Here is a 20,516-nt window from a genome sequence, read left to right as displayed (position 1 = left end):
AGAACTGGCTGTTCAACTGGGAATGAATATAAGACAAGTCTGTTTTATTAAGACCAAGGGAAAAGACAGAATTATAATTATTTTTAATAAGATGATTCAAAAGAATATGTATTTTTCATACAGTCTGAAACTTACTCTGCTTTCTGCCAGTCAAAATTTTCCTTAATCTTCTTATGATCCTCTTTTTAAAATGAAGTTTCAGGAGGGCATTTCACAGTCTCTGTCAACAGACCTGATTAACAGAGTTAACCTTACAGGACCATGAATTTCAGCACAAATGTTTCTTACTAGTATGTACCTTGGGTTCATGTCCTTTTCAAGTTAAAGAGTGTGAGAACAATTCTCTTGAAGACTTCCTTTCATTTCTAATTTAACATTAGTGAAACTATCAGAAGTCTTTTTAGAAAGATGCATTGATGATGGCTATTAACAGGGCAGAGTTTTGCCATGCAATTTTTTTTTTAATTAGGTTTATTCTTTTATTTGCATTTACCAGTTGAAGCCAGTGAGTGAGAGAGAGGTGGTCCCCAGCTGTTCCCAAACTTCCCTACTGCTCAGTTTACAAACTTTACTGAATGTGTTTCTGAACAAGTCGTGGCTCTAAATTGAGTAATTCTGGCCGTGTTGTAGCTGGGCTAACAGATAGAATATGTCTGGGAATTGAGTTGCACTTAAACTGAGCATGTCTAGGATTGATTGCCAGGTTAACTTGGGGCTGAAACAACCCCCTCACCTCCTGCCATTCCATTTGGATCAGTAGGAGCAGGACTGGATCTCACAGATCTCTCCCACACCCAGGATGGTGAGGAAGTGTGTGAGGTGTGTTTTGCCTGTATTTTGCCCCATAAACAGCCTTGGAGCAAAAGCCACTCCTTGAGTTTCTGGCCACAAGTCCAAACAGTGTGTCAGCTAAAGGAAATATTAAAAAATAGAATGTGATGGCTGATTTTGGCTGCCACTAAGAGAAAAAATTTAAAGCTCAAGATGCAAAAGAGGCTGCTTTGCTGTCTGTGTCTCCCACGCCTTGCAGTGATCCCTGCTTTGGTGACGGCAAGATTTACTGGTGAGGTGCTAAAGCTGTTTATATGAACCTCATTCATGAATGGATACAGAGGCAGGGTAAGGTTTCAGAGGAATGCTATCCAGAAGATATAAAGGTATCCTCATATTAACATGGTATGTAAAGTTTTTGATGTACAGCCAGATGGAAACCACAGGAAAGTGCTACAATGTCCTCAACCAGAAAAGTGAGGGAAGTCAGTAGTCTTGATATATTAATATATCAATATATCCCACATAACTTTTTTCATTTGGTAGCATAGTTTATCCAAAATTATTTTATGTTTTTTGGAAAGCACTGACAGAAGATAGCCATAAATTTAACACATAGTTTAACAAAATTCATGATGATGCATATTATGGAAGAAAAAAATATTTTCCTGTAGAAATCAAAGGTATTCCATGAAATGGAAATGTTTTATTTCCAGGTTCCTGCCCCACATTTCAGACTATCAGTAATAAATTTAGACAAGGAATTTGGATATGATATGGACCTGGTTCAAATAAATACTGTATGTGTAGATTTTGCATATGTTCAAGGGCAAAGTATTACAGGGGCAGTGAGTCCCTGTCAGGAGGTCAGTTTTATTCATTCCTTAAGAAATGAGATCATGACTGCTGGGAATTAATCCATTCATTTTGTTATTGTCTGTTCTGCAATTTCATTTGTTCTCTTTCTTCACAATTCCCTTGCAATTTTTTCATAATCTTAAATAGTCCTGCCAGCTCCCTTCCCCCCACTTATCTGCACATACTTTGCTGGATTACATGTCCCATGGTTCCAGGGAGATGAATAGAGTTAACTTTGAGCTGGGCACAAAGCTGCCCTTGTTTATTCTTGAATTGCTTGGAGATCAGAGCAGGAACTGAATTTACTGAGTCATTCTTCACTCTTGGCCCTTGCTTGGCCCTGAAATGGAAGGTGTTGCTCTGGTGGTGCTGGTGGTGCTCACCCCTCACTCATCACAGGAGGATTCATTTGGCTTTCTGAGGATGCCTGGGCTGTGCAGAGTAGACCTAATCCAGCATCCCTTGGGCTCCATTGCTGATGGCCACAGCTGATGAACTTCAGACAAATTCATGGATGTCATTTGTTCCATATTTTAAACACTGAGTTCAGGATGAAGTTACTCACTGAAAGTGTCTAATGTCTTTTTTGAAATAAAAGGACTTTAGATGACTAATTAGGTCTTTAGTTCTTCAAGTAAATTCCATCTTTTGTCTCTGGACAGAAATTCTATAAGGAAGATTAAAATTTTAAAGTATATTTCAATTACTGTTTAATATTTAATAATTCACCCTTTTTTTCTTGTCATTTGCAGTTGTAGATCCTTAAAATCTGTGTAAAATTTGATATTTTTAAGGTTGTTTAAGGTCTTAAACTCTGTTTATTGCAGGGAATTATACTAATAATACTGTGGAGAAAAAAGAAAACTGTTTTTACTGTGAAAATACATTAAAATTGAGATCAACTTGATGTACCAGAAAAAGACCACATCTTTTCTTCTAATATTGGGAACATTGTTCTAATCACATGAGCACTCAAAGCCTTTATTAAATCAAAGGCCCTAAGTTGCTATGCAGATTTGTTCAGCTGCTACAGAATGTATGGTATGTTCTGTAAGAGGGGGACAAAAATAACCTGGTGTGCACTTTATAACCAAATCAAGTATTACATTACAAAACCATTGATCTTTCCCTGAATGACATTTTTATTTTCTGTATAAAACTCTGAGTAAGCTTAGACTTCAAAAATGCTTACTCTTAACCCCCCCCTTTTTTTTTTCTTTGCTTACCAATTCAAGGGATTCTCAGAACAGTAAATACCATTTTTCCTCTATGTAACAGAGGTCTTCATATAGTGATAATCCTCAGATAATGTCAAGATTCAGAAGACTAAAAATGTGATGTCAGCGTATTTTTTAAATACTTCAGTGTTGAGCTACCTTGTGCTTGATTTCTCAGGTTTTGGGGTTGGTTTTTTTTGGTGTTTTTTTTTGGTGGGGGGGGTTGGTGGTTTTTGGTTTTTGTGGTTTTGGTTTTGTTTTTTTTTTTTATCTAGATAATTTTTCACAGAATCACAGAATGGTTTGGGTTGGAAGAGGCCTTAAAATATCATCTCATTCCAACCCCCTGCCATGGCCAGGGACCTCTTCCCAGGCTGCTCAACCTGGCCTTGGACATTTCCAGGGATGGGGCACCCACAGCTTCTCTGGGCACCCTGTGCCAGGGCCTCTCCACCCTCACAGGGAGGAATTCTTTCCCAATATTCCCTCTAACCCCTCCCTGTGTCAGTTTGAACCATTCCCTCCTGTCCTATGATTCCATCCCTTGTCCCAAGTCCCTCTCCAGCTCTCTTGGAGCCCCTTTAGGCACTGGAAAGGGCTCTAAGGTCTCCATGGATCCTTCTCTTCTCCAGGCTGAACACCCCCAGCTCCCCCAGACTGGCTCCATAGGAAAGGTGCTCCAGCCCTTGGAACACCTCCATTGCCCTACAACAATTCAGGCCTTGACAACTCTGCAGGTTTTGTCCTCCCACCCCAGAGCTGTCAGGCACAGCACACAGTGCCCTGTTATTCTCTAGTCTACATAATAAATAAATTATTTATCATTCTATTCTGGCAATATCAGCCCTTGCAGGGCAGCTTTGTTTTCCCTGGGGTAGCAACCTGGCTCCTTTGAAATGAGAGTTCTTGAGCAGAGGGAATCAGGAATCACTCCACAAGATGAGTATGTGAGAGTTTGGGAAGCCAGCACCTTCATCCCGACACTGTTGCCAAGCACAGGGGTGTCCAGCCGTGCCACATATGTTTTTCAAATGTTCCAGCTTAGCAGCTCCTGGGCACAATTCCTCCAAACACAGAGCAGTCGGTGAGCAATTTAACATTTGGCCTCCTGCCTTCTTCCCCCCACACAAAAAGCTTTGTATGTCAAGTGTGAAAGCTTCAAAATGGAATAAAAATAAGATTATTTTTCATCCTGGATGGTAGGTGACAACGTGCAACTCTTTACCTTTTTCTTTCCTTTCCCTTTTTAGTTCTTTATGCTGAAAGAAAGATATAATGCACCACATTTTTGGAAGACTAAGCAGACATTTACTGTGCCAGGTCCTATCTACTGCATCCTTCAGCATGTTCCAAGGAAAGCATGCAAAGTATTTTAACTCTGCAGTACAGCACATAACTCAGCTTCTTAACTGCTTAGAGTGACTAGTACTACTAGAGAGGGAGTAAAAACTATCTATTTTTAATTCTTTGGATAAACCAGTTGAGCAGTGCCATTGCTGCCATTTGTTGTATCCGCTTCATTTTTCGAAGCTGGGATGATACAGAAGAAAAAAAATAAAATACTGCTTGTGGTCTTGAGAAGTGAAGAGGAAAAAGATGTCTTTGGGTTGGTGTTTCCTTAAAGATGACCCAGCTGTGCCACTCATCTGTTCTTTTCTGCTGCATTTGATGGTTAACTACAGACTATTCTAAAACTGGGAGGACTAGAGGAATGTTTGTCTTTATCCTTCAAACTGTGAGGTTCCGTGCCATCATGTGAGGGCTCTTTTGTTAAAATGAATTGGGAAAAGAAGTAAAGTCCAGTTATTTATGACAAACACTATTTTATTTGGTGGCAGTTTAGAGCATCATACTGGAATCCACCTTTAAGAAATTTAAGAAATATTTATTTTAAAGAGAGAATTGAAGGAAGAAAAGAATTCTATTTCACATATATGTAAGTAATTTTGCTAAATAAAAATATTTTTACAGAGAGAAAGCAATTGGAAGTATGTATTTAGTATATAAGAACAACATTAAATCCAGTGTTTAGACAACTACTGTATACAATTTGTAGAGAGAAATGAAGTTCCTGTTGGAAAAATCCCTCAGCAGCACCTTTCTTTTAACATTTGAGATTCTTCACTTAAAAAGAAACTTTTAATACTTATAATGAAACCTGTAGCCTTTGACAGTCTGCTTTTTCAGAGCTTTGTGGTCTATTTGCTGAGAGTAGCCATTGCTGAATCATTTAATTTGACATAACTGCTTTTGGGATTAATCTGGTTTTGCTGTTTCCATATTACATTATGGGATGCCTGTGAAAGTTAAAGTATCCTTGTCAAATTTCTACATGTTGGGGTTTTTTTTATCATCTCAGGTAGGACTTTGAAGAATAATTCCTCACATTACCATGTCATATGATTTTGTTTTTCCATGCCTTCCTTGTTGTTTCAAGGGGTTTTAAATCCCTAGGAGGGCTGGATGTGAAGGGGAATAGCCAATGGCTTAACATGTAGGTGGCAACAGGAAAAATAAAAAAAGTATTACAGAATTTAAACCACATTGCAAAAAAACCTAGCTTTTAAAATTAATTGAGGAAGATATCTCTTAAATATGTGAAAAATTAAACCCCAAATTAGAGGCTTTTATAAAGCATTAAGTAAAAGTACATGAGGAATTCTAGGACTGCTGTTTCTAGGATGTATTATGTGAGAAGTGTCCTGTGCTATTCAGAACTTCAGATTAGATTATCTCTGTGATTTCTTCTGTTTTCAAAAGTATAGCTGAATTAATTCAGGGGCAAAGTTGAGTTCTGTAATGGGTTGAAGTTACAGCATGGATTGTGAAAATTATTTTTAAAGGAATAAAAACTCAATTTAGACTTAACATCTTGTTGGAATGGATTAACTGAAAATTTTTACTAATATGAAATGGCAGCTCCTAAAAATGTAGTCAGTTTGCCAGAGCCATGCATAGGAGAAGTGGAAAATGCCTGAGTAGAAAAATTTCTACCATGGTGACTAAAGATCCAAATATAGTTAAAATTATTGACTGGGTAGAGAAGAAAAGGAAGGACAATCCAGGTGTATTCCTCGTCAGCTTGGGGTTTAGTTTACAGCTAAATTGAACATGTTGACTGTGAAACCAATCTCATAAGTGAAGGGTTGGATGGTTTTAGGAGAGTGACCTAAAAGGCATAGAATAGAGAGAGAAACTGTGAATTGAATTTTAAGTGCTAATTTTATTTAATTGCTTTTTCCCCTGATTTGAGAGCTGCTAAAGCCAAATGCAGGTTGTATAGCATGGAGCCATATATATGTATATATATGTATATACACACACACACACACACACACACACACACACACACTTACCAATAGCCCTATTGTCTTCTGTTAAATCAGATTGAAGAACTCAGAACTCTGCGATTTTGATTAATCAGGTATAAAATTGTTCAGGGTGTCAAAATTCTTGTCTATGTGTGTGGTTTTTCCCTTGTGTTTTTGTCCTGGGTGTGAGCACACCTGTACTTTTCACTCTTTGTGTGTGGTTTCTTGAGCTTCATGTGCTCACTGCACAAGCACAGTCTCAGTGCCATCAGCCCCTCCTGACATCACTTTGTATCTGTAGTGATAGCTCAGGTGTGATGATTTATTAATTGAATTAATTTGGCAGACACTTATTTTCCTTTACTTGTTGTTTAAAACAATCTGGTTGATTGAGAGATTGGACTAAGCTGTCTGCTTCTGACAGGGACAATCCTTCTTTATCATCTAACTACAGCTTCCTGCCTTTGATATCTGAAGGGTTTAATCTCTTGTGGAGACCAAATCTTTACCTTGTGAAAATCACCCCTGCTCTGTTGAAGTTAACAGAACTCAAGCACCTGCTCAAACCTAGCCATGGACTTCAGTGCTGCTTCAACCATGATTCAATTACAGCATCCTGTATATGTGGATGGGAGGGTGTGCATAGTGTTTGTGGTTTTGTAACTTGACTCCTTTGAGGTTCATTCTTTTGCTTGTCACTGGACTCCATGTGAAATACATTCTTAAATGCAGTAGTGAACATTTGAAGATATTTTTTGTCCCACAAGCTCTAATTCAATCTAATTTCCTTTGTTTTCCTGAAGTGTTCAGAAGTATAAAAATTGAAGCATAAATTGAGAGTGAAAAAAAAAAAAATCAGATACATTACTATGTATTGAGTGTGGGAAGGGACACTTCCATGCCCCTCTCTGTCTGACACATCAGTGTGATGGAATTTATTAATTTCACAATTTTGAAGCACACAGGTTCAGTTCTCAGTGCAGAATGTGTTGGCCACGGTCCATGGGGAACATTTTACTTTTCTGGTCATCTGTAAACACACAGGCAGAATACTCATGTGCTTCAGTTTAAATGTGCATCTTGGTCAGGGCAACAGTGCTCAGCTCCTCTCTCCTCTCAGCCCTCTCCACTGGGCTGGGTGAGCAGTGTGCAGGCAGGTTTTGAAAATAGGCATTGACACTCTCCTCTGGGAAATTTAACTCACAAGACTAATAACCCATCTGTGGTTTATATTTCTGCATCTTGACTTGTTCAATGCATGTTTAATTTGGGAGGGTTGCTTCAAGGTTGTGGCAAGGGCTCTTTGGTGCTATAATTTCTGTTGTGGAATGCAGTCTTGTTGGACTAAGGTACATCATGTACTTTTACTCTTTTGTCAGAGAGCAGAAAGACAAACACGAGCCATGGACTCAGTCCAGTACGCAGAATTCTGTGAAAGTCGGCAATTGAGTTTTTGTAAGTATTATAATGGCTGCACTATATTAAAATGTTTGATTATTATTTCATTTAATAGAGAGCACACCAGAACCTCATGTTTTTTGAAAGCGCTTTTGTTTCATCCACAGTAATAAAACTTTAAATTCTTTGTCTGTGTAACTCCTGGGAACAGTTAATTTAGCACAGTTTCAGGCCGTCAGGCAGAGTATTTTATTTGAATATTTACCAAGCTTTCTATGTGCTCAAATACTGAGTTGGTGGGGATGACTGCAAAGACAGGACTGGTGAGGAGTTAATGGATTCAAACCACACTTGCCCAAAGTCTGTCGTGGTGGTGCTAAAGTCAGCACATTAGCAAAGTTTCATGGCTGCAGGTTTTTTGGAATGCCTCTAAAATTAGAGAAGAGCAGCAAGTTCTGCTTTTATTTCCCGATCCGCAGAGACACAAAGAACTTACTAAAGAGTCTTTTCTATTTTAAGCTGTAAGCTCCTGCTGTGGAATTTATTCACCATTAGCCAAGTTCATCAGTATACGCCATTCCAACACTAATAACATGATGACAGAATTAGGGCTTTACTAGCACTGAAAACCAACTTACTAGAAGTACTTGTGGGCCACAGCTATAATGAGCTGTAAATTAATGGGCTTGATCATGTAGTAAAACATCATTACAGAAGTGGTTAAGTGATGACTAAGGTTTTAGGTCAAATGTCAGAGAAAAGGAGGTGAATGAACCAGTAAAAATCATGACAAAACAACACATGATCCTACAACACAGACTTGAACACAGTGGTGTCGTTAAAGGAGACCTTATCTTGTTCTTCCTTTTAAATTCAAAGAAAAAGTGACTCATTTAAGGCAAATAAATGATGCATTTGAGATACTGTTCTCCATCAGCAAACGTCAGCAAACGTCGGAAAACATGTTTTGTAAGCATTTCTTTTTCTAATTCAATATGTTTTCTATGTTTAGTTATAATTTGGCATCACACATCTGTGAACAATTAGATAAATGATACTTCAGATTAGGGTGACTTCAGGAAATGAGAGGTTTGTGATAAAGTCATTTTTAAAACCCCAAAATTGCCATCTGGAGACAAAACAAATTAAAATCTTAAATTTTCAAAATAAAATAGAATGTTGCTGACCAAGAGATTGTGATCTATAAAAATATCTCAGTGTTATTTTCACAGTGTTTTTAAATGACCATGTCTATACAGTTCTTTTTCACTGACATTTAATGTCATTAGAGAAAAAGAGAATTACAGTGGTTAGAAAATAGTACCAAGAGAGACATGGGCACAAATTCAATTCCACAAAATGAGCTCAATTAGACAGAACATACTGAAGGCCATGGAGAATATTTGTCCAAAGGCTTTTTTTACTTATTTATTTCAGTAAAAATTGATTGTGTTACTACATTTAACAAAGTGTATTGCTGTAATACAACTCCATAAAAACCATGTCACAGGAGAATGAACCTGGAAGAGACTTCAAGAAACCTGTTCTAAAAATATATATAAATAATCACAGCTCCAGGTATTTCTGCACTTTTAAAGACAGGCAAAAGGAAAGGTCCCTCAAAGGATCAAGTACTACAGAATTGCGAACTTAAATTCTACAGAACATTTTGTGATCATTTTATCACCTTCACACTTTTCGTGTTTCTTTCTTTTTTGTTTGTTTGTTTGTTTGTTTTTCTTTCTTTAGTGATGCAATGTAGCCTTCCATTGACCTTTTTTCTGTTTAACACCTGACTTGTCTGTAGCTTTTTAGTCTGATTGAAAACTTTTTTTCAAAGATTTGTTTCCTGTTCCTTCAGATGATTTTTCCACCTTGTATTTACTTCATTTTGGCTGTCCTGTCTCACAAACAGCCCTCATTAAGATCTCTGTATCAGTAGCTCCTTTATGTCCACAGATTTCTATGATCATCTTGTCCACCCCTGACCTAAGTAAGATCATCTTCTTTTTTCCCTCCTCTTACTCTCCAAGCAAATATTAAATTTCAGTATCCCATATTTTTTGCTGCCCTTTTTCTGAATCGATCTCACCCATTACCAGTGTGAAGTTCTTGTATAAATGTTGATTTTACATCTATCCTTATTTCTTTATATCCAAAGCACACTTAAAAAACACTCTTGTACAAATAATTTTGACTCACTTGTGAGCACCTCAGCCCTGTAAAGTTAACACCAGGACTTCCAAGTTCTTCTGTCCTTCATTTGTCTTTGCTATTGTTAATACAATTATATCAATTTTATCTGGACTCACATTTGTGTTGATTTCTTCTAGTGTTTTTTAATTCATCAAAGATGTGATGCAAACATTTTATTTATTTTACAGTAATATATTCTAAAGCAAGTTTGTCTGGTCCACACTCCTCTGAGGTTGATCCTTCCTTGTTCTGAAATCTCCTGTGTGATCAATTATCTTGTTTTTTTCTCTTTATTCCATGTGCTTATGGGTCTCCAAAATGTATGAAATAACAGTCTTTCCCCACTGGTTCCATTTTGATAATTCCTTCTTTGGCCAATCAAATCACACTCACACTAATTGATTGAGTTTTGCAGTATTTCTGTGACCCAAAAGAATGGATTATTTTGGCCTGTCATTAACTTTTCTTTTCCCTTTATGGTTTTAACTGACAGCAAAGAAAGCATCCAAGTTCCGTGACTGGCTGGACTGTAGCAGTATGGAAATAAAGCCAAATGCAGTTGCAATGGAGATTTTGGCATATTTAGCATATGAGACTGTGGCCCAGGTAAGGGACTGATGGAACTCTAGTGGAAATGAATTAATTACTCTTGGAGGCACTTCAGTCTCAGGGTCGGGGTTGTCAGCCCCTTCAGAAATACACTCACTACTTCAGCTGTCCAAGCTCACTGGATTCATGGAGTCATGGGGTGGTTTGGGTTGGAAGGGACCTTGGAAGGCTCATCCAGTTCCAGCCCCCAGCCATGGACAGGAACACCTTCCATGAGACCAGCTCAAAAATCCAGGCTGTCTTTCAATTTGCCGTGTGGCAGATGTGTGCTGTGCTGTGTTCATCCATCTCATGCACAAACAGAAATGTTTTATAATGGCAGGAGAGAGGGGAGTCCTGCACAAACCTTTTTTAAGTCCAAACTGAAACCACACACTTTGCTATGTGACCTTTGGCAGTGCACTGAGGCTCATTCAGTCCCATTGCACAACTGGATTAGAAAGAAGGATTTCCTGGAAAACAAAATGTTACCTTAGTGCCAAGCCGAGCCCTCTTGGGTAGATAGATTGCTCCACATATTTACAGAAGTGGAAGAGAAAGGCTCTTTAGGCTGAAATATGTGAATAATTTTGTTTTCAGCTGAGAAACACTGAGAATATTCTGCTTCAACCCACAGCCTTCACTCTCCCATTGTTACAATGGCATTTTAGTACCATGTCAGTAACCCCACCTGTTTTGCCCCTCCAGCTGGTGGACTTGGCCCTTTTGGTTAAACAGGACATGACTCCCAAAGCTGGTGACCCATTCAGTCATGCCATATCTGCCACCTTCATACAGTACCACAACTCTACAGAGGTAAAACTTGCTTTTTCACATATTAATGCATTTTATGTTTTGCTTGTAAATGTATTTTCTTCCATAGTTGTCATTATTGAATGTGGTATTGATACAGACTCCTGTTATGAAATTTATGAACTTTCAAGTTATGGATTTAGATGGAAAGATATTAAATTATAATTTTAAATGTTAAATTCTTAGTAGTGCCTTTATAATCAAATAAAAATCCTTTTTTCTTGGGTGAAAATTTCATCTCTCTGTGTTTAAGGCTCTGTTGCAGATTTGTAGATTAAAGTTTTCAAAATTGGCAAGTGCACTAAGTACTGTGTTGCACTTATTGATATTATACAGATATAGTAACTTCTAGAATGAAAAAAAAACCAAATTCTGTATTGCATCTCTTCCAACAGGGAATCTAAGAAGGAAACAGGTGGCGTGGGGTTTATTTGTGATTTGCTTCTATTGTGGCTGTTTGACATCTTGCTTTTACAGCCACATCTCTTAGGGCAGTCTACAAGTGTGAAGACCAGTCTTGACTCCCCTGAGAACACACCACCCCCTACACCCACCCCACCAGCATCAACAGGGCAGCAACACCTTGGCAAAACCCCCTCAGGAGCCTTGGGGAACGGTGGAATTGGACAGGACTCCACCAAATCCAAACAAAGGAAAAGAAAAAAGGTATTTGGTGCACAATCCTGGGGGAAAAAAATAAAAAATAAAAAAACCCCAAAACATTCTCAGGAAATCATCACAGAATCACAGAATGTATGGGTTGGAAGATGCCTTAAAGATCATCCAGTTCCCACCCCCTACCATTGGCAGGGACACCTTTCACTATCCCAGGTTGCTCCAAGCCCCATCCAGCCTGGCCTTGGACACTTCCAGGGATGGATATCCACAGCTTCTCTGGGCAGCCTGTGCCAGAGCCTCACCATCCTCACAGCAGATAATGTGCCTTGTCTTAAACATTAATTTATACCTGTATCACATATTAATGGCCATTGTTATTGCAGGGCCAAATGTGTGCTTTGGTGGTTTTTTTCTATCAGAATTATGCTAAATTTTCCTAATAATGTCTGCAAACTGAATTTTGTTAAGGTGACAATTGGTGCTTCTAAGATAACCTGCTCCTCTACAGGCACAGTAATTGTCACCACCCCAAATGATCATCCCCTTCTCTGACAGGGGCAGCAAACACAGGTTTTAATAAAATACAAGCAAAATAGGCAAAGAGGTGCTTGTGATCTTCCTGATCCCAGCAGCCTGAGGTGACTGCCACCCCTGCTTTTAACAACTTTGCCTGACTTGCTTCTTTTTTGTCCCAGTCGTTTGCATTCAAGCTAAATATTCAGGGGTGTTTCATATTCAGAGTATGCAATATGTGTTACAATTCTTGTCTGCTGTTGCAGAGTCCTGGTGTTCTGAGAGGGATATATGTACCTAAAATCCCCAAGAGAAATCAATGTGATTAAAAAAACTGGATAGGAAAACTTGTGCTGGTCACTTGGGGCTGTTTTGAAGAAATGTGATGGCAGTGCTCATTTTGCTGAAATGCAGTGAAATGACTTGGGATTTTATCAAGTGTTTTATTATTAAAAAATACTCACTTTTCAGGGTAAAACTGGTGATTTCTACAGTGATAAGGTAGAAAAAATGTATTTTCTCCTTCTGTCATCAGTGCTGTGGATAGTTCTGAAGTGTTCAGCTTCCTCCTGGCCTTATTATACAGTGGTTAGAAAGCTTTTAGTGAATCCTGGAAAGACTTCTTCTTTTTCCTTTTCCTTTTTTATGTTATATTTTATTATGTTTTGTTCCTGTGGCTGATTTTCATTATAATTCCTAAGAACAGAAGTTTAGCTGGAGGTGTAGTTTTTGATGCATTATATTTTATTGATGCTGAGAGTTTAAGTTATTAGTGTTTGACTAAATTCCTTTGAAAACAATCATATTCCAAAAAGTGCACAGTTTTAATTAAATGTTCTCATGACTTACTCAATTTGGTTAGGTATCTACTGGATGTAAATGTGGCAAACAAATTAACTTGGTGAAAAATACCATGAAGGCCCAGTCCAGCAGAAAATATTTGAGTTTCATATTCCCTTTATGGATGTCAATCAGCAGGAGAAGAATCTGCCATCATATAAGGAATAATTCTGTGTGTACTCACAGGCTCCAGTGGACTCAGCGCTCTTGAAAATAAAATATTTTGTAAAAAACATCCCAAGTTTGAGAGCATTAGGATATGATGTGAATGTATGAGGGGGCCATGGATGTGTGTACATTAAACTTCAGTGTATAATTAAAGTTTTTGTCATTCTCAGTGCACTCACTAATACAATTTTCATTCATTTATTGCCAGGCAGCCATCATTAGATAAGTCAGCTGGATTCTGGCAAGCAGTTGTGTCTAGGTGGAGCCTAAATCAATATTTCAAGTTGGCTAGCAAGGAGAAAAGAGTAACTTTTTCTTCTTAAATCCCAGGAAAATTGTTGTACAATCTGCAAATAGCAGTGAATTCTTATTTTTACATAATCAGGGTCCATAATCAAAAAAGTCACTTGAAATTTTAAAACTTTCCAGTTTGAGGTAATTAAAAATTTTTTATATCTTTCTAACACCTTTATGTCACATGTTTTGGCTTCAAATTTCAAGTGACACTCTTCAATGGTGATTTTGGTGTCAGATTGCTTTCCACTTTAGGTGCATGTTCAATATTTTCCCCAACCCTTTGACATCATAATAAGAGCCTGAAATGTTTTAAAAATAGTTTCTGTGGTTATTGCAGTATGACTTATATGACCCTTTCATTTTAGTTTGAACATTTTCTACTCTTTGCAATTGCAACACAGAGCAGCACTAGGTGAAAGATTTAAAAGGACTAACATGGTGTTCTTTGGGTCTCTTAAGCAAAGTTCATGTAAAAGTCCTCTTTAATTTGTTAATAGCTTTTTTTCTCTGATGTAGTGTGTGGCACCAATGATGTGTATCCTCAGGAAAAAAAAAATTGGTCCATTTTATAAAGGTTTATTTTCATACTTTATGCACTGTAGGTCTGTTGTGTGTTTTTGATTTAGTAACAATTTATGTGTTTTTCTGTTGCAGAGCACTGCAGCCTGTGGGATGGAGGCTCAAAGTGATGCCATCCAGCCCAGCCACATCAGAGAGGCCATTCGACGCTACGGCCACAAGATTGGCCCCCTTTCCCCATTCACAGTACGTAATAACAGAGTTATAAAAAGTTATATTTATAATCTTAAAGAACTCTGATTTTCAAGTGGTCAAATGAAGAAGCTTTGGAATTGTTGAGAGCAATTTGTGGTGACTGTAATTTTCTTTATAAAAGTGGCATAATTCTCTTGGGAAATAAAACTTAGTAATTTCTGTCTCTTTTTGGAAAGACAAAAAAAAAAGGTTTTTTTCCTTTCAAATATTATTTTCTTTCAATTACAAATTATGCTTTTTTGTTAGTGCTTGAATTTTCTGTTTTTCCAAAGTTTAGGTTTACAGTTATTTTAAATTATATGTATTCCAATATGGTGAAGAGCACTTTATATTCTAAAATTAGTTTGGTGTCAGATACTGCTCCTATTGGATGTTGAACTCTCAAGTGACACATTTATGGTAGGGGAAAGAAGAGAATGGGTTTTTAGACAACTTTGAACCTTCACTGAAATGTAATAGAACTGATCTTGTGGTAAAACACTGATGGGTTCTGAGGTTTTGCCATCATTTTTTCTATGCAAATTGCAAATCCATTGTTCAGAGCAGCCAAATAAATTCTTTATTCTCAGCTGATGAAAATGCAAAAGCAGTCCATCTCCAGTGTCATAAATTGGAGTAATTTTCTTCTCATCTACTGTTCTGTTTGGCATTTATCCTGCTTACCTCAGAATATCTGCATTTAGAAAATAGTAAATGTCAAAGAAATAATTATAGGAAAAAAGCAAACAAAATCCACCAAACAGGACCTCAGCTCCTAAAAATCAGGAAGAAATTGTCCAATTTCTGAGAGATTTTAGGAAAGGAAATTTATTCTGAATTTGGATTTAGTAATTTACATAAAAGCAATGCAGAAGTATATGAAGGCCATAAGTATAAAGGAAATAGTGGGATTTCAGAAGCAAGAAACAAGAGAAGAGAAAAGTTACAATTTTATTAGTTATAATTTTCCTAGTGCCAAAACTAATCAGTGGTTTTATAGCTGGCAGTGAAAGTTTGATTTTAATGATGGTCAATGCACAATTGCATTGAATTGTCTTTTTGTAACCTTGCCTTTCTCTTTTGCCACTCAGAAAAGTTAGATTAATATCATGTAAAGTGTTGGATAGAATTTCCAGTCCAAAACAGAAAAATGTCTTTAGCAGAAGTTTGCTAAGTAGTAGTGGTAGCTAAGGATACGGCAATAGCTTCTGAAAGCAGAGAATGTATTTAACTTTATTTTTAAAAAGTAAAGCACTCACATAAACAGCTGCAGAAAGGTGAATCTTCCCTCCCTGACCCTCACTAAAAGTGCTTTGGTCAATTATTAACCAAAGTTCAAATTTTTTCTTCAACCACAAGGTATAATAAAATACCCTGGTTTTGGTTGGGGTTTTTTTATGTCCTCCACTCCTGTGAACTTCCCAAACAGTGCAACTGAACAATTTGATTTGTTAACATTACCTACAGTCAACGTGGTTGATGAGAGGAGCAGATCTTGTTCCCTCTGAACAAGCCAAGAATAAGAGGGAATCTTGGGTCAGCTTCTGGATGCCTACAGATGTTGTAGAGCTGTAACATGATTCTGCTTTTAATGAGAAGGCTCAGGAAAGTATTTTGAGAGGTATTGCAGAGTCTGCATTTAGGTCCTTTCCCCTGTGAGTGCCCTCATTGGAGTTTTGGGGAGAGACCTGGCAATGACAATTGTCCATGCAGCAAACAGAAACTCTGGGTCTTAATTTGACACAAATGTGGATGGAGCACTGAGTATACCTTCTGCAATCTGCATTAATGTAGATTTCCAGCACAAATACAGTTTATGATGGCCAGATCTGGTGGTGTGTGTGTAACCAAACCTGAGGAAATGAATTAACAGAAGTGATGAAGATTTTTATGTAATCAGGCATGGCCATTTCCTCAGATCTCAGCAGCAGGACCTGTATGACAGAGCCCATGTAGGCAGTGCAAAACCTTGGTAAAATATTAGAAGTCTGAGCTGCTCTCTGCAGTGTCTGAGGATCTAAACCCTGCCTGAACTCTTTGAAGCAGCTAGAAGGGATATTTTTATGGATCAGTGCAATAACCAACAGACTGGCAGTTGTCAAGGGGCTGCTGCATTCAGAAAGTTCATATCTGAACCCAAACCACCAGGGGATGAGTTTCTAACACGAAAAATGAAATTTAACAGTTGTGTTGTCCTACACAAGGATAGATGATGTGGAAAGAGAGCTGCCATTTGCTTGCCAGCAGTTCTTATGGTAGGTCACTTTTTAAAAAAGACAGTTGTGGAGTGAAAAAGCTTCATGCTTTTTCAAGCTACTGAATAGCTCAGCCCCAAACATAGAATTTAGATTTAATTTCTGTAAGAAGAAAATATAGGAGAATGTTTTGTTTTTAAAAAAGTACATATACTTCTGCTTTTTTAAGATAATAATAATGTATTTGTAGGGCACAAACAGTGATATTTTTCACATCTTTCCCTGTTTTGCTATTTCATCACGATTGTCACTCTCTTCCATCTGATTTGGTGATAAGTGTTCCTAAGGAGCTGGTTTTGGAAGAAGAGTTAAGCTATACAATTTATTCTTTAGCAACATTTGATGAATGTTGGTTTGGATGGAAACAACACTTTGAAAGTTTTATAATCATATGGTAAATGAAAACTAACATTAAACCAGTGAAAATGATCCCTTTGCATTTATTTTGACCTTAATAGTTATGTCAGAATGACTAACATAATTAGAGCATTTAGGTTTTGTCTCCAAGTGCAAGCCACAATGGAAAGGAGCAAGTGTACTCTGGATTCTTCTGCATTGTATCATGTCTAAGGTAGTTTAGACATATGTTTTATCTAAATATTTTCTATAAACAATATTGGGTGGTACTCAGTGTTATCTACTTTAAAGCATGGTCTAGACTTGCAAAAATCAGAGAAATATTAAGCAATAGCACCATGTAATTTTGCAAGACAGGAATGTGAAGTATGGAACTCTCCATCATAAGGGATAATGCAATTCCATGTGCTGGACCTGTGTGTATTTCTATGCCCATTTAAGTTAAGGAAGTGCATAGTGAAATGATGTCCAGTCTTGACATCATTTAGGAATAATCCTAATAGTCTTCCAAATAATAGTATTTATTATGCCAAGGTGTTCACAAAAATATTAGGTGGATATTTCTTACCATGAACACAAGCATAATGTCTCTAGAGAAATTGTTTTAAGTTACTTGATTTGATTGTATTTCAGACAGTTGGGGTAGCAAAAAAATAATTCTTTAAAGAGTATTTATTTGGTGAACAACACACAATGCTTACCTGGAATCTTGATAGGAGCAGCTGTAAGTGGTGCATGAACAGCCTATAAGTAGTGCTTTTGACCACAAGAACAGCTGTAGCAAAGAGAGCAGCTCTAGCAAAAAGGACAGCTGAGATCCTTTACTCTGAAATGGAAAGCAAAGTGGTCAGCTACAATAGTGGAAGACCACAGGCAAAAAGAGCAAGAAAATGTTTCCAAAGCAGATTCTTTGTCTTTAGTTTATGCCAACTCTGAAATGAAGTGCTTCACATGTTTAGTTAAGAGAAACTGAGTTCACAAATGTAAATTGTAATCCTGCACAGGCTCATGGCAGACCGTGGCCATTATTCAGCAGCTTGTACGTGTGTAAATGGGGTGTATTGAATTAACAGGGGTATAACCAACATTTCCTTGGGTATTTATGTTTTGGGGAGAATGTTCCTTCAGCCTCCCAGGCATTTCAGAATGAAAAGGCTTGCTAGTCTAAACCTTCTCTGGTTAAATATTTCAGTCTCATAAAATTGCCTATGCAGCATAAAAAAAAAGAGTATTTACAAACCTGTGTTTATAATATTGCTTGTGACATTCCCTTCATGAAGAGCATGTAATAGCAGAGAATGTGATTTGGCAGAGACTTGAATTATTTGTGCCTTACAGAGCCCTGCCCATACTTTTAGGGGCTCTTAAATAATAAATGCAAGTATCCCATGTGGACTTCAGTAGGGTACATGTACGTGGTAATCATAGTTTCACAATCAAATTATACATTTAGTGAAGGTCTTTTACTTCTGATGTTTTTAAAGTGCTTTTTATTGATCCTGATTGAGCTCAGCTTTTATGCAAATGCTTAAATCAATTTCTGCAGTGAAAAACACTGAGGTTCATCATGGATCTTTAATACTTTCAATATAATAAAGATGGTTTTGACTCTATTAATTTCCCCTAAAAACTAAATCTGTGGAATAGCAGCTGATGACCTGGCAAAGTTTATGAGACTAAACCACCAGATTCAGGGAGTAGAAAGAAGAGAAGGAATCTTTCAAAATACAAAGGATAATGTGGCAATATGATATTTGTCTAAGAGGACATTTTGGAAACCAAGTATGGTTTAGGTGCTTTAAGCTTCAAGGAAAATTCAGCTTTACATTCACTGAGTCACAGAATGGGTCAGTTGGAAGGGACCACTGGAGGTCTTCTGGTCCAAGCTCCCTGCTCAAGCAGGGTCCCCCAGAGCCCAGGGCACAGGCTCATGTCCATGAGGCTTCTGAGTATCTCCAGAGAAGGAGGCTCCACAACCTGGAGTTGTCACCCGGAGGATTTGGTCTGCAGCTTAGTCCTCTTAGCTGAAAGAAATTTCTTTTTGCATGTTTCAGATCAAAGTAGTAGTGAGAAGAAATTCTGGAATATAATCTTCAATAATTGCTTCAATAGACACAGTGTGGATACAGTACAGCTGAATTTTTCTAAAGCACTTGAATGATAAAAAGTTTTGAATGCTGTTTCCGAAAGAAATTAGTTACATGGAAACCAAATAAAATATCTCTGATACTTAGGGTCCTGTAAATATAGACTGCCCATATTGATATTCTGAATCAATTGATACTGATTTTGAAGAAGTCAGGATTTCATTCTTAATCACTTCTCAAGAATGACATGTATGTATTTATGTCAAAAGGCATTTGAAAATTTTCCCTTCTGTTACACATTCAGTTTCTGATATAGAAAGAGTCACATTGACATTTTCATGCTTTCTTCTCATTTTGAAAGCAAAAAAAAAGGCATTTTATTTCATTAAGCAGTTACATATTTATGATGTTTTCGTCTATACTTCAAGCTGTTGTCTGCAGTTATTTGTAATTCTACAGTGTTAACACTTTGTGTTTGAAAAAGATGAGTTATTATTCTATAAAACCAGTAGGAAGTCAAATCTCAGTTTGGAAATCTTGTTCCCTTCTCTACCAACCCCCATCCCAAGGTTCCTCCTTTCAGATTTATGAAAGAAAACATTTCTTTCTGTAAAAGGTTTTTGTATGCCAGCATCTGGAAGTGTTTATTTCAGTGGCGTGTAATCTATCTGTGGATTTAGTTAGCACCAGACCCCCTTTTGTGTACTCCTGACTTAAAATTTTTATAAATGATCTTGTTGAATTTGTGCCAGTGTGCACATGGTTTGGCTGATTGCTGCATATATCCTTTACCTGCCAGTCACCTTTGATTTATATTCCTTCCCTTCTGCTTTTGCCTCCAAAAATGGTGCCACTGAACTGTCCTCTAAATCATCTTATTGGATAAATTGCTCCAAGATGAGATGGCACAGTTTTGGCTGACTCCTCAAAAGAAGGCATTCCTATAATCCATGCTTGCCTGCTCTCTGTAGGGCCATTCAAAAAAGAGAAGGAACAGGGGAAATGGGGCTCCCTCTTTGATTCCAGCACTATTTCTTCCAGTGCTGTTCAGAAATGTAAAATGGGACATTTGATTTATATGGCTCTTAATACCATCTGAAGACCCATAAACTGATTGTGAATCTTTCACATCTCCTCTCCTGAACTGAACTTCTTCATTAGATAAATTTAATCCTGATAATATGTTTAATAGGGTTTTCTCCCGGAAAGATTAAAATGTTAAAGAATAGCATATTCAAGAATATATTAAAGCATTTCATTTGGAATAGATTATATAATATATATGACAGTTCTTTCCATTATAAAAATCCCTGTTGGTTTCCTTAAGCTAAACAGCTAATACTCCTTCAGAATAACAACAGTTCTGTAAGCTTTACTTAATGACATTACTAATTTGGAGAGTTTTATGAAGTTTCTTGGAGAAAAGCAGGTGGCTTGGCAATAATTTAAAAGGTTCCCAATTTGTGGTAGCAGTTT

The 20,516-nt window shown here is 37.3% G+C and overlaps 1 protein-coding gene across 2 annotated transcripts in view; it reads left to right on the top strand.

Moving 5' to 3' along the window:
* SUPT3H (SPT3 homolog, SAGA and STAGA complex component) overlaps positions 1-20,516 on the top strand; it is a 254,781-nt gene that overhangs the window by 191,641 nt on the left and 42,624 nt on the right. For both annotated transcript variants that reach the window (XM_077176505.1, XM_077176506.1), the window contains exons 7-11: positions 7,537-7,612; positions 10,245-10,357; positions 11,048-11,155; positions 11,630-11,818; positions 14,243-14,353. In XM_077176505.1, coding sequence (XP_077032620.1) covers positions 7,537-7,612; positions 10,245-10,357; positions 11,048-11,155; positions 11,630-11,818; positions 14,243-14,353 — 597 coding nt within the window. The remainder of the gene's footprint in view (positions 1-7,536; positions 7,613-10,244; positions 10,358-11,047; positions 11,156-11,629; positions 11,819-14,242; positions 14,354-20,516) is intronic.

The sequence above is a fragment of the Agelaius phoeniceus genome, chromosome 3 (assembly GCF_051311805.1).
Source record: "Agelaius phoeniceus isolate bAgePho1 chromosome 3, bAgePho1.hap1, whole genome shotgun sequence".
Taxonomy (NCBI): Eukaryota; Metazoa; Chordata; class Aves; order Passeriformes; family Icteridae; genus Agelaius; species Agelaius phoeniceus.
Note: the sequence above shows the minus strand (reverse complement) of the source record. Positions and strands in the feature narration are given on the sequence as shown.